Source organism: Heteronotia binoei, chromosome 10 (genome assembly GCF_032191835.1).
Source record: "Heteronotia binoei isolate CCM8104 ecotype False Entrance Well chromosome 10, APGP_CSIRO_Hbin_v1, whole genome shotgun sequence".
Taxonomy (NCBI): Eukaryota; Metazoa; Chordata; class Lepidosauria; order Squamata; family Gekkonidae; genus Heteronotia; species Heteronotia binoei.
Genome location: NC_083232.1, coordinates 35,012,729 through 35,025,997, shown reverse-complemented (window position 1 = coordinate 35,025,997; position 13,269 = coordinate 35,012,729). Strand labels below are relative to the sequence as shown.

The 13,269-nt window shown below is 42.2% G+C and overlaps 1 protein-coding gene across 2 annotated transcripts in view; it reads right to left on the bottom strand.

The window, feature by feature from the left end:
- DNAJC1 (DnaJ heat shock protein family (Hsp40) member C1) overlaps positions 1–13,269 on the bottom strand; it is a 127,942-nt gene continuing 114,673 nt past the window's right edge. The window contains exons 10-12 of one of the 2 annotated variants that reach the window (XM_060248384.1): positions 4,844–4,892; positions 2,015–2,502; positions 1–204 (exon numbers count right to left, since the gene is read on the bottom strand). In XM_060248384.1, coding sequence (XP_060104367.1) covers positions 136–204; positions 2,015–2,502; positions 4,844–4,892 — 606 coding nt within the window. In that variant the 3' untranslated portion in view covers positions 1–135. The remainder of the gene's footprint in view (positions 205–2,014; positions 2,503–4,843; positions 4,893–13,269) is intronic. The other variant, XM_060248385.1, reaches the window with a different exon arrangement.

Below are 13,269 nucleotides of genomic sequence, written 5' to 3'. Positions count from 1 at the left end.
TTTTAAAGGCATAAAATTTATTGATTTGTATTACTAAGGCACATGACGTACTGAAATACTGACATACAAAAATACACATGACTGCATATGATGTTTAAAATATCCCAATCCAGTAAGCACAGTTCTTCCACATATTCAGCTCTTTGCCATTTTTTTCTTTTGTATGAGTTCAACCAGCAACTTGTATCTAGCCACACATTCTTCCTGTAAGGAGAGAAAGAAAAACTTGACCATTACAATCTTAAATAGCTTTTATTAGAAAACAACACTTGCAGTTAAAAAATGATCATGCAAATGTTATTCAAAGAATTTATATTTTGGGAGTCTTTTGTAAGGGTCAGTTCTCACATTATTGAATTTTTTCATGTGTGTTCATGACCACAACTGTAACCTCCTGTGAATAAAGTGTGTGAACAAATTGGTACTAACTCTCCTAACTGAGATTGTAACTCTACTCTTTGCTGGAGTTTTGGACCTGCGTGCTAACTCATTACACACACCAAATGGTTCACACTAATTCTACAAGTAGTCATGTACCTGCATATACCATAAGGCACATAACTTCAGTATTCTGAATCCATTCTTAATGGACTTGCATTCAGATAAACTGGAGGAATAATACTTCTCTGTGCTATCTAGAAGAACAAGAAAAGTTTTATAGGTCTCTAAAAACATTTTTTTTCTGATACCCTGAATTCCTGATCAGACATACCATACAAGGAATCATCTCAAACCCAACAGTACACTTTAGATCCAATTCACTAACTTGTTTGTCACACTGTTTTAGAATCAGTGCTACACAAAACCAAACCAACCCTCAGAAAAGTCCTGCCCTGGCAATGAAAAGAGGAAGGAATGATGTCTGAGACAGATTAGTCAAACTTCATTCCAGGTTCTCAAGTGACATTCTGTGAAAGCCCAAGTGCATTCCCTTTTCCTTCCTGTTGAACTTTTGGCATATGCAACACAGAAGCACCCTGCTGTTCAAGCACTTGAAGCTCCTTTAACAACATTGACCCCTTTCAGAACCTAGCCATTGGCAAATTACAGGATGGATCAGGAACATGGCCAGCACTTCACTGCTTTATAATTCAGTGTCCTCTGGCTGCTTAATTTCCTGTATCTGAAACTATGCAACATTCAGCTGGTAGGCAGTTTAATGTGCCACTTTAAGAACTACGGGAATGTAAATGGATTACTACATTTCTTATTTAAATACTAAGACGCATTCCAAAGTTTAAGCTCTCCTTGTCCACTTACAGAAATAACAGGATGGAAGTGGAAAATATGAGCAGGACAGGTGATAACCATCACAGCTGCAGATAAATGGTCCCAGTTTAACATGCAAACCTAGTTTCCTTTAGGCATCACTCTGGACTCCAAATACACTTTTACAGGTAGTTGTAGAATGTAAATGAAACTGGCTAGCCTTTAAAACAGGGGTCTCTAACCCCCGGGCCATGGACCAGTACCGGTCCCTGGCCTGTTAGCAACCGGGCCATGAGTTGTATAATTATTTAATTATATATTACAATGTAGTAATAATAACAAGACAACTACACTGGATTTTTATCCTACCCTCCACTCCAAATCTCAGAGTGGCTTACAATCTCCTTTATTTTCCTCCCCCACAACAAGACACCCTGTGAGGTAGGTGAGGCTGAGAGAGCTCTTACAGCAGCTGCCGTTTGAAGGACCATAGCTAGAGCTATGGCTGACCCAGGCCATTCCAGCAGCTGCAAGTGGAGGAGTGGGGAATCAAACCTGGTTCTCCCAGATAAAAGTCCACACACTTAACCACCACACCAAAATAAAGTGCACAATTGTATCATCCCGAAACCATGGCCCCCCCCTCCCCCCGTCCATAGAAAAATTGTCTTCCACAAAACCGGTCCCTGGTGCCAAAAAGGTTGGGGACCACTGCTTTAAAAGACTGGTTGATGCTTCAGTGTTAGACTAGGGGATTGTATCGAAGAGCAACATGGTCTATCCCGCACAAAAACTTTGATTCTACCTTACTTTTCCCTGGAACATATTTTGCAATTTTATCCCAGCGCTCTGCTGTGCCCTTTGGATACTGCTGTAATGCAAGCTCCAGAAGTTTCTGTTGATTTTGAGTCCACAAGTCTTCTAAATTGTGACATCTCTCCCTTTTCTTGGACTCGTCATCACTACATTCCTCTTGTTCTGCAGTGTAAAAGTCCTTCTGGCGCCTCCCTCGACATTTGTCCTCTGCTGTTTCTTTCGCCACTGGGAAGGCAGTGTCAGCTCTGGCAGCAGTTTTCCGCTTGCGATGTCTGGTTTCACTCAGCATTGTCTGCTGCTGATCTGTTGCTGCCATTTCCAATGGCTCTGGATCACAGCTGTATTTTGCTGCTGCTTCTTCCTCTTCCCCTTCTTCTTTTTCTCTCTGTGTGATTATATGATCTGACAAGTTAACACCAGCCTTGTTGGGTTTTGAGTTTTGGGCCAGCATTTTCAGCTCCGAGAGCCTAATAATACCTGTTGGAAACAACACTTTCAGTTTGATTTGTGATAAGCGAAATGAACACTGGCAAGGGGGGCCCCTAGTAGCCAAGTTGGTCCTACCACTTTTACCCTCTGATAGGATTCCACAATTATTATTATCCTCAAACAAGAAGGTTCAAATTTACCCTTGAGAAATCGGGATTTATCCTTTTAATTTTCTTCTGATTGGCTGTCCCCGAATATCAGAGTGCTTTTCTCTTGGCTAGGCTAAACGCTTTCCCCCATCCCTATTTTGGTCAGATTCCAAGGAGTATCCTACTCTGTGCATGTGGCCTAGGGTCACCCCTTTCAGAAACCTCTGGATACAGCCAGCTATATGCTCCAGTGCTTCCCTCTTGCTTCTATGTCTTCCCTACTAGCTGATGCTAATTTTGGAGCTATTTTGGTTGTGGCTAAATTTTTGGCAGCAGTGGATTTTATGCAAGAATGGAAATAGGGGGTGGTATCTGTGAGAATGGTTCTGTCCAAGACCACTGTGTAATCAAATGTTAAATAAACAAAATCTATGGTTTTAGAAAACAGGAGAGCTGAAGAATATAAACAACAAGATGGGCTGCATGTATACTTTTTAAAAATTACTTTGTTAATGCAGCTACACCTGGCTTAAGAGTCTGGAAATAGTATCAATTCAGTATGATCTTCCATTGTATGCTAGTTCTTTTGTTAACACATACTAACCACACAGAGAGAGTGCAGCTGCTGTATAGATACAATTCATTTGAAATGAACTGCAGTGGTTCCACGCAGCAACAGAGCTTGGCTAAAGAAAGCCTCCATTACTTTTATTCACCTTTTTTGCTTTCTGGAATGGTTACTTCGGCACTGCTCATAACTTGGGGCTAAACCTATACTTAATGAAGGCATATAAGCTTTATGGATGCAGTTACAGGCAGAGAAAGTGACCAATACAGTCAGAACTGGCTATAGCACCTACTTCCAGCATCCACTAGTCTTCTTTTCCCTTGCTCTGAACTCCCAGGAAGGAGAGATCACAAGGTACCAGCGATACAACCATCACATGTTTAATTTCAGAACGCTGTCTGAAGATTCTTGATGCAGTAACCTTGGTGAGTAAGCAGAGCTGGTCTGGACAGTGCCTGGATGGGAAACTAAACTGTCTTAGGAACTGTGAGTAATGAAGTCTGGATATAAATACAAGCAAGAAAAGACCCATGAGAATCCAATTGGACAAGGGAAATCATACCCATGCTGGCCCCCCAAGTTACTTCTCCCTTCTGTTGCTACCTCAGCCTTTTCCTGCCTTCCCAACCACCCTGCCAGCCAAACCCCAATTATCTGGGCAGCAGAGGGTAAGGAGGTTTAGAGCAGAATGTGTATCCCACAAGCTTCTTACTGCTGCCAGCCTGCTTAATGGTGTGACACACTTTCTCCTCCACCTCCCCAGCAGCAGGCTGATGCAAGAGGTAAGAGACTTGGAGCAGAAGCGCTCAAGTGCTTTCTGCTCCAAGTCTCTCCTTGTCTACTCAAAGCTGATTGGGGGTGGGTGGCTCCACCTATTGCCTACTCCTCTCCTCCCTCTGCTTGCCTTGTACTTGCTGCCATCTCTTCATCTTTGCCTGCAACCCTCCTGCCATTATCTTGTCCTTCTGCTGCTGCCGCTGCCACTGCTTTCTCCCTTCAACTGATTCTTTTAAAAAAAAACACAAGATCTTGGTCAGCATTTTGTTGTCTGAGTCCTGTTGCAAGCACAGCTACTACTTTTCTGCTCTGGGAATGATTAACCATTCCTAATTTTTTGCAAACTTTTATTTGGGTTTATAAAAAAATACCACCTATATCTGCATGGCCCCACTGTGTGGAATTTTCTGCCTGTACTTGGGGGCCATGTTCATAATTGGATAGTTACATACAGCCACCGTCACTCATTCTTGGAGCTATCTGCTTTTTGCAAGCTTCCTAATACTGCAGAGGAAGCACTAATTCTTACAACTTTGCTTTTCTTTTTCATTGATGCATAGCAATAATGGTTAATGGTTTTGATAGTTTGAAGTTAATGGTTAGTTTGGTTAATGGTTAATGGCATAGCAACAGATGAACACCTTCAAACTATCAAAACCATTAACACAAGTTTCTAAAAACAATATTATAAAACAATTAACACAAACAAACAAAGAAGGGGCCCTGAATATGACTGCAGTAATTGAGCAGGTTCATATGTGTATAAAATCAGGGGTAGTATCAGGGGTGGGCTGTCTAATTATAGTTTCATTATTTTGTTGGCTATGTGAGTCCTCTGCATTGGAAGAAAGCAGGATAAAAATATTCTAAACAAAGATAGGCCTCGGAAACATACCTGGAGCACATGTAACAGAATCCTTTATCTGCTTGGCTTTCACAGTGACCTGTTTAGGAGGAGAAGAAAAAAACACGAAACATTTATGTCTATCAAAACTGCTCAAAGACCTCTAAGTAAAACTGATCACAACGTAACAAATACCATTAAGTATCAATAGTCCATCTAACACAGTGTGGTTGACATCAACTGGCAGTGAGTATCTAACCCAGCTCTCAACTGGATTTCCCAGTTTTGAGAACCACTAAGACGTCACTGAAAATGCCAACTAAACCCTGGAAGCATGCTAAATGTGCCAGTGAACCACAGCTCTTCAAAATAAATGTGTTTTTCAGGTTGAAATGGTCATGCTGGATCAACCTTAACATTTCAGCTATAAACTATGCATCCCACAGCCTCTGGCAAATCCATAAATATAATGATAAACTATCCACAGTCAATCTCCAGGATTTTACAGAGATATACCAACTCCAAGTGGAAGCTACCCTTCTGACTCTCATAGTCACAGTCCAAAAGAGCCAGATAAACTCAAGTCATTTCAGTGAGCTCGAGGGTGCATAATTCCCTTAATTACAGCCCATCTTTTAAAATAGCTGCTTATGCCACTGGCCATTCCAGCATCTGTGAAAATTTCCACTTTGTTTCCTTGCATCTGTGGGATATTGGTTTCAGCAGATAACCCAGGACTTTAAAAGCACAGAACACTCTCCTAATTCACCTTCTCCAACTCAGTTATGGTTTTAAAAACTTTTGTATCTCCTGCTCAGAGATTCCCCCTCCCACACAAATACTAAAAAGAGCTCCAGCATTTCTTCATAAATGAGATGCCAAACCTATAATCATTTGGTATCGTGGTCTTTTTTGAGTTTGTCACATACACTGTCTCAACAGACCTGAAAAGTAGCCTAGTATTCTTCTAGGCCATTGATTTAATCAGACTTTAAAGTATGTAACTCTGCTTTCAATTGGTCAGGTCACTTACTAAGTTTTCAGAAGAGGTGAGATTCAGTATGGGAATTTACTGGTTTATAGCTCATTCTCTAATCCATTCTAGTTTTGTTGTTTTTTACATGTCTCCCAACTCTTTAGATGTACTTTTTAGGACTGTTGGGACTGCATCTAATATTCTAGGAGTACTTTTGGACCCATAGTCTGTAATTAAATGCATCTCAGGATTTGAGGACCTCACTAGTTACCTTCTTTCGTCTCAAATCAGTCTGTTGCTCAGCCAGGTGAGGCTGCACTTCAGACTGAGCAATGGAGATGCAGTCTCTCAAGCCCCATTCCAATGACAGAAGAAAGAACAGCCATGCAGAGCTGCCATACAATGATGTGTTCATTTCTTACACCTCTAAAACCTTCTGTACAAAGGTGAAGCAAGATCCTTTGTCTGTTCCATCCCTTCACCTCCTTCCTTTGTTCTTCATAGGCCCATGTAAATGAGGGTGCCAATTCCAAGAGAAGGGTTTTTCTTTTACATTTCCCAATTCCTTTTCCAACACTCCAGATGAGCCCTGACTTGGCTTTTCAAGAACAGGGCATACTGGTTTCCAAGATGTGTTTTTTGGGTCCCTGCCTTATTCAGGACCCACATATCTGTGGAACCGTATCTCCTGGTCTGGTGGGAACCTGTGCACCAACCCCAGTCCTCTCAGACCTCTCTGCCGACTGTTGGCTGCCCTCAGTCTATAAGATTTAACACAGCCCAGTCTCACCTGTGGCACCAATCCTCTTATCCTGATCTCAGGAAGCCAACACTGGCCCAATTTTGTGCCAGGCTGCCTTGTTATAAAAGCAGGTTTGTCATGACCAGTAAGTGGTTTTATTTGATGGTTATTATCTACGGCTCCGAATCGTGGGTTTTATACCGTTTTATACCGTCATCACCTGCGACTCCTTGAGTGCTTTCATCAGCGCTGCCTTCGCACCATCCTCAACATCCACTGGAGTGACTTTGTGACCAACACTGAAGTCCTCAAGAGGGCGGAGGTTACAAGCATCGAGGCACTGCTGTTGAAGACGCAGCTGCGCTGGGCAGGGCATATTTCTAGGATGGAAAACCACCGCCTTCCCAAGATTGCTCTGTATGGCGAACTTTCCACCGGCCATCGAAATAGAGGGGCACCAAAGAAGAGGTACAAGGACTCCTTGAAGAAATCCCTTGGCACCTGTCGCATCAACCATCACCAGTGGTCTGACCTAGCCTCAGATCGCAAAGCATGGAGGCACACCATCCACCAGGCTGTCTCTTCCTTTGAGAACGCACGCATAGCTGGTCTTGAGAACAAAAGAAGATTGAGGAAGAATCATACTGCTACAGCACCAACCCCAAATCAAACTTTTCCCTGCAGCCACTGTGGCCGGATCTGCCTGTCCTGCATTGGTCTTGTCGGCCACCAGCGAGCCTGCAGCAGACGTGGACTACTGCACCCTTCTTAAATCTTCGTTCGCGAAGTCAAGCCGAGAGAGAGAGAGAGATTATGTGCTTTTTACCTGCTGCAGTGCCAGTGCATATTGGCTTTTGTAAAACCACTGCTGACAGTGAGATGAAAATATTTTAATAAAGAATCTGGAGACTTTAAGATGTACACTCTCAAAAACCTCTAAAAATATTCTCTGATAACAGTAACTTGCACTTTTTACTTTGTGAATTTATAGTCTAGAGACCCTTCGGTCATAACACACATTTTACTCAGATCCTGTGTTATTCTGAAAGTTAGCATCTTGTACCAGCAATGTCATTTAAAAGCCTGTTTGTCTCCAGGAGCTGCATCTAGACGTGGGCAGCACAGCAATGGTTAATCATTTCATCATCTTCTCACTGACATATGGGATGCTTTCATAACTGCACCCTTTTAACCTCACACTACCAGGCACCATGCTAATTAGAAAAGTGTGCTTATTTCTACCCACCTGTCGATTGTTTTGCTGCCTACCTGGGCCTTTTTCATGACGGCAACAAATCCCCCATCAGTCTGCTATTGCAACCTGAATGCAAGAGATTAGTGACCGCAGGGGCAAGTAGAATCAGTTTACATCCTCTCAGGCAAGCAAATGATATTATTTCATGAGAATGAAATTGGAGAACTCTTTGCCGTCACAGTTCAGAAAAGCTGCAGTTAATAGCTATGCTAAAGGCTTTTTTTTTAATGCCAGTCTGCTACTGCCACTGGGGCCTGCAAAACAGAACTCTTCCGCCAGGCCTTCAGTTGAGGCGGCAGACGTCATCCTCTATTAGGCCTCCCTCCCCCGGCAATCTTGGGATGTGATGGACCTCTGGACCAATCTGTCATAACTGTTGAGGCAGAGTTTTTAAGTCTGTATTTTAGCTGTTTTATATTGTGTTTTTCAATTGTTTAACCACCCTGAGCCTACTCCACAGGAAGGGCGGGATATAAGTCAAACAAAACAAAATAATAAAATAAAAAGTTTACACTCCCTCTGTGGACTTAAAAAAACATTTAAAATAGTGGCCAGGATTCTGAAAGGCCTCTGCCTATGTGAAAAAAGCTTCCACATGTATGGAGGGGGGATGTTGACCAGTTTTCATGTCTTGTAGAATACCTTATGAGGTACTTCTCTATGACCTTCCATACACACCTGCACAGAAAGATGCTACCAGAAATGGGAAACTAAAAAAGCCCTCTTGCAAGCATAATATAATGCTAACAAGGTTTCTGGATCTCCACTTGGACCCACAGATCTTGCATGGTCACCATGCATTATTACAAGGCTCTTGATCTACCTTTCAAAAGCTATTATTTATGGAAGCTCATATATTCACTTGCATTATAACTCTGAGAGCTAAAGTAGCATCCAAAATAGCCTCAGCCCCACCCACCTCACAGGGTGTCTGGGGGAAGGTAAGGAGATTGTAAGCCGCTCTGAGACTCTGATTCAGAGAGAAGGGCGGGGTATAAATCTGTGGTCTTCTTTTAGGTCACACATCATGGATACAGCAATGGTTAAATGACTTGCATGACCTTGTCATTAAGAGGTTGTATGCTTTGCATGCAACATGTGCACGCACCAATATCAAGCATGTAATTACTTGGTCCATATTATAAAGTGGTCAGTTCTGAATATGTACAAAACTAACACCACTTGCCCCTGCCCCAAAGTTATTCCTTGTTCTGATGTGTTTCATTACTACTGCATGTTTCTGGCATGAGTTCAGACTAGGAATCCAAACCCCACTTCACTGCAGGCACATATGTACAAGGTTACATTGCTAATCCTTTATTCTCTGTGAATGAATAGCACACATGCTATCTGAAATTAACATGTAAGATTGTGTGCATGAACAATAGTCCCCTGCTTGAGAAAAAGATGACAAGACATAAATGCAGTTATTTAAAAAGTTATATTGTACATATGCATGCTCTGGTAACTTTAAATTACCTAACAATGAGATCCTGTTTTGTCTGAGTGCACTGTTCTATCAACAGGCCCTGGAATCCAGACTAGCATGTAGGCAATCAAGGATATATCCCTAGATGTATCATTCCATGTATTCCATTCACCAGTAGGTGACTGACACCATAGCCAGCCCACTGTACTGCTGCCAATGAGCTGCATGGAGAGTCAGGCCAAGGTGTTCCACCTGCTTTGCCTCTCTCTCCTATTACCACTTTTGGATCATGTTTTCCAAATCATTATGCCCAGAGGCTTGCCAGGCCCTGGAATGACCACAATCAGCTGGCTAGCAAGGGAACTTAATGGCAGCACAGGGAGGTCTAGGCTGGCATTACTTGCAATGTGTGCTTCAGAAGTGATATCATCACATCACTGGCAGCACAGGATGTTTTGGTGTTTCTGGCAAAAATTCTATGGTAAAAATTACTTCTATCCTAAAGTTTTTGCCCAAATACCAGACCATCCCCATTACTGGTGATGTAACAACATCACTTCCGGTGTGTGTTAGAGGTGACATTGCCGTGTTACCAGTAACACCAGCATTGGTCTCTCTTTGATGCTGCTAAGTTCTCCCCATCTCCTGCTAGTTGCCAGGAGGTAGCTGGCAACCCTATATGCTCACATCAGCATTCCTTAAACCCACTGCATCTAGGGAGATCACTCCCTTCATCAGGACACTGTGTGGATGAGTTAACTCAAACTGGTAGTAATGGGAAAGGAATCTTTTGCTAGTCCAGCAACAATGAAGAGAGAACCTTAAAAATTACATGGACCACTAGTGGATCTTGCAATGTGAAGCACTGCAAGATCCTGCCACATCCTAGAATGATGCATACTATATAATTAAGGATTTGTGAGCAACAACAGGCTCTTAAAGTCCTTTGAGGACCTGTGACTACTTGGTCACCCCAAGACAGTGAGTTTTGATGACAGACATAGAAAGCACACTTCAACGCTTTGAACAGGCAACGTGCTTTCTAAGAATGTATACTGGCACAATAGGTCAAGCGTTGCCTTGCTGAACTTCATAGAGAAGATGCTGTAGAATGGTGCTCATGGACTCAGCCTTGGTGTTTGAAAAGGAGGTTGGCAAACAGGCAAGAATGCCTTTTATCAGCTGCTGTAGGCTCAGCCAAGCTGGCCATGCTAATAACATGGTTTTGTAATTTTGTACTTGGATGATTGTGATGTACTCTTTGTTGGGCTGCCCTTGAAGACAACAAGGAAACTTCAGCAAATTCAGAATGCAGCAGTCCAATGGTTAGGGGCTATCCAGTGAGAATATCTTATTTATTCACAAACCACTACAATGGCTGCCACTTTGTTTCAGAGTCTAATTCAAGGTGCTAGTTACAACTGCTGAAGCCCTTCACAGCCTAGGACCCTGATATCTAAATAAGGGGCTCCTCCCATATGTCCACAAGCACCAACTACTGCCAACTGCCACCTACTGGCTTTGCTCCCACGTAAGCCTGGCATCAACTGGAGCCTATGCCTTGTCCACCAAAGCTCCCACTTTGCAGAACAGGTTCTCTGGGTAAGGGGAGCACCACTGTTAGAAAACTTCACAAGAGACTGCACAACCACTTTATTTGGCGAGCTTATAATGGGGCATAAACTGCAGGCGTCTTTGGGGGGAAGGGATCCACCTGCAGTGTTCTTCTGGTGGTGTAAGTTTTAATGTTCTAACTGTGACTTGTAAGCTGCCTTGGGGCATGAAAAAAGGCAGGATAAATAAATTACACCACCCCCCCCAACAAAAAAAGCCTCTGATTGATTGCTGACTCAATGGCCAACTTTTTCACCAACAGGCACCTGAAACAGCTGCAAACTTGCTGGATCAGTTTAGAGACACCTCCAGGGTCTATGTGGGCAATATAGGAAGCACAAAAAACTCAGCAGTGCAGGAACATCTCTTTGTTAGATGCAAGCCTTGACATCTACTTACAAAAAAAGAGGACATTCACACAGATTCCCTAGAGCTACCATCATCTGAGCCTCTCTGCCTTCCTTAATCTCTCCATACAGTGATGAATTCCATTTACGGCTCTCTCATCCAGATGAAAGTGTCAAGGATGAACCTGTAGTTTTGGCAAAGTCAAAACTTGAAGCCTGCCTGTTAGTACCTGTGCATACAGTAACATATACCTGTTCATACTTTCAAGGATATGCTTAATGTTACAAGTGAATAATGTTGGAACAATTAATAAGCTATACCACGCTTCATGACAATTACTGAAGAGTTCAGTGATACAATATCCAAATGGGTTGGCTGCCTTAGCTATTGTGACTGTCTGAGATATTCCAGTCCAAATAATAACTTTTTCGCTTACTACAAAATTTGTTCTCTAATTTCCCCCACACTCACACACCTCTCAGGTGGCAAAAAATTAAGATACATGTGCTAAAACAGCATAGAATGCAGCAGTTTAAAGCTTTCTTGTATTGGGTATATTTGACATTTAAGGCATTTATACTTTTAAATTCCATAAATATGTGCAGCAATACAAATTTATATGCTAAATGATGTACTTTATGGGAGGGGGTTGTATTTTTATGGATGTATTTTATGTTAAGGTGGCAGAATAAGTTCAAGGAATTACTGCATATATTTCTCCCCAAATGGCCACAGACAGGAGGCGCAGAGACCACCCCCAAATAAGAGCATACAATGAGCAGACAACCCACTGAAAATTCTCCCCAACTGCTCAGTTTAAGATACAAAAATGTAGTATGCCCAGCTGTTGTTTTCTGCTATGCTTCACATCTACATCCTTGTTTTGCACAACTCTTAAAAGGAGGCATCCACATGGGCTACAGGTTTAGTGTACTGGCCACAGAAAATGCAGAACAAATTCCAAGGGGCAGTAAGATTATACACAACTGATCAATGCACATGCACCATCATATAAAACATCCTTGGCAAAAGCCAGGCTCTCTTAATGTTCTCCAAAAGCTCAAAATTAATCAAACTGGGGAGGGGGACTCACCCATCACTACTATATGCACATGGTTGGGGGAGAGAGGGAAAATGCTTAGTTATTTTGCCAAGTAGCAAGAGGGCAGGAATGAGACATTAAGTCTGAAGCTACACATTCAGCAAGAAAAAAATGGGTCAAACAACAGATGTTTGGAGGCAGACCTGGAGCACTGGCATAGGTAACCAGGTCAACTGGCAGGAACTCGGATTAAAGAGAACTGAAGTCAGCTTTCCTTTCATAATCAAAACATTTGGCCAAAACAAATCTAATTAATACCACAAGCCAGAACCAGTAATTTAATAACTGCCTCAGTATCTTTTTAGGTACAAATTAAAAATGTGATACACTATCAATCTGAGCAGCATTTTCTTTTCCACAGAGATCTGAAATGGTTTATATGTTAAATAGTTGCTTCGGCTGTTTAGATTCTTAGGACCAATTATCTTGGAAAACAACAGACAAAGAAAGCTGTGGACTGATCAATACACACACACACACCCCATCATGCTGTGTGAGTGTGCAGTTTGGTTTTCATCTGGACCTACTCCTTTTTGAAAAAGTACTGTACTGGTATCCCACAACTGTTCAAACGGGCTGCCTTCTTTTCCCTAGTGACAGCAATGGCTCGGGAAAGTATTCCACACAAACTAATCATGGCAATAAAACATAACTCACCAGCATATCCATATTTACAATATTGTGCCTTATACTATAAAAGAGACACATTATATACATTGATACAGTATAGAAAACTGCATCATCTGTATGAGGAAAAGGCTACTGCACTCTTTAATGTTTTGCAGCAACAGACTAACACAGCTTACTCCTCTAGTTCTATTCCCTCCCATGAAAGCCCCAAATGTCTCCTAATCCAGTTCCTACGGTAAACCCTGTTGAACCACTAGTCTGGATGCAATCCTAGGTTTCAGGGCCATTTCCCAGTGCCTTGTGGGAGTACCACTCTTTCCCCATTACTTGAAAAAGGAGGATACTTTTGAACTTGCATTATTTCTCTAGCGGATCCCAAAC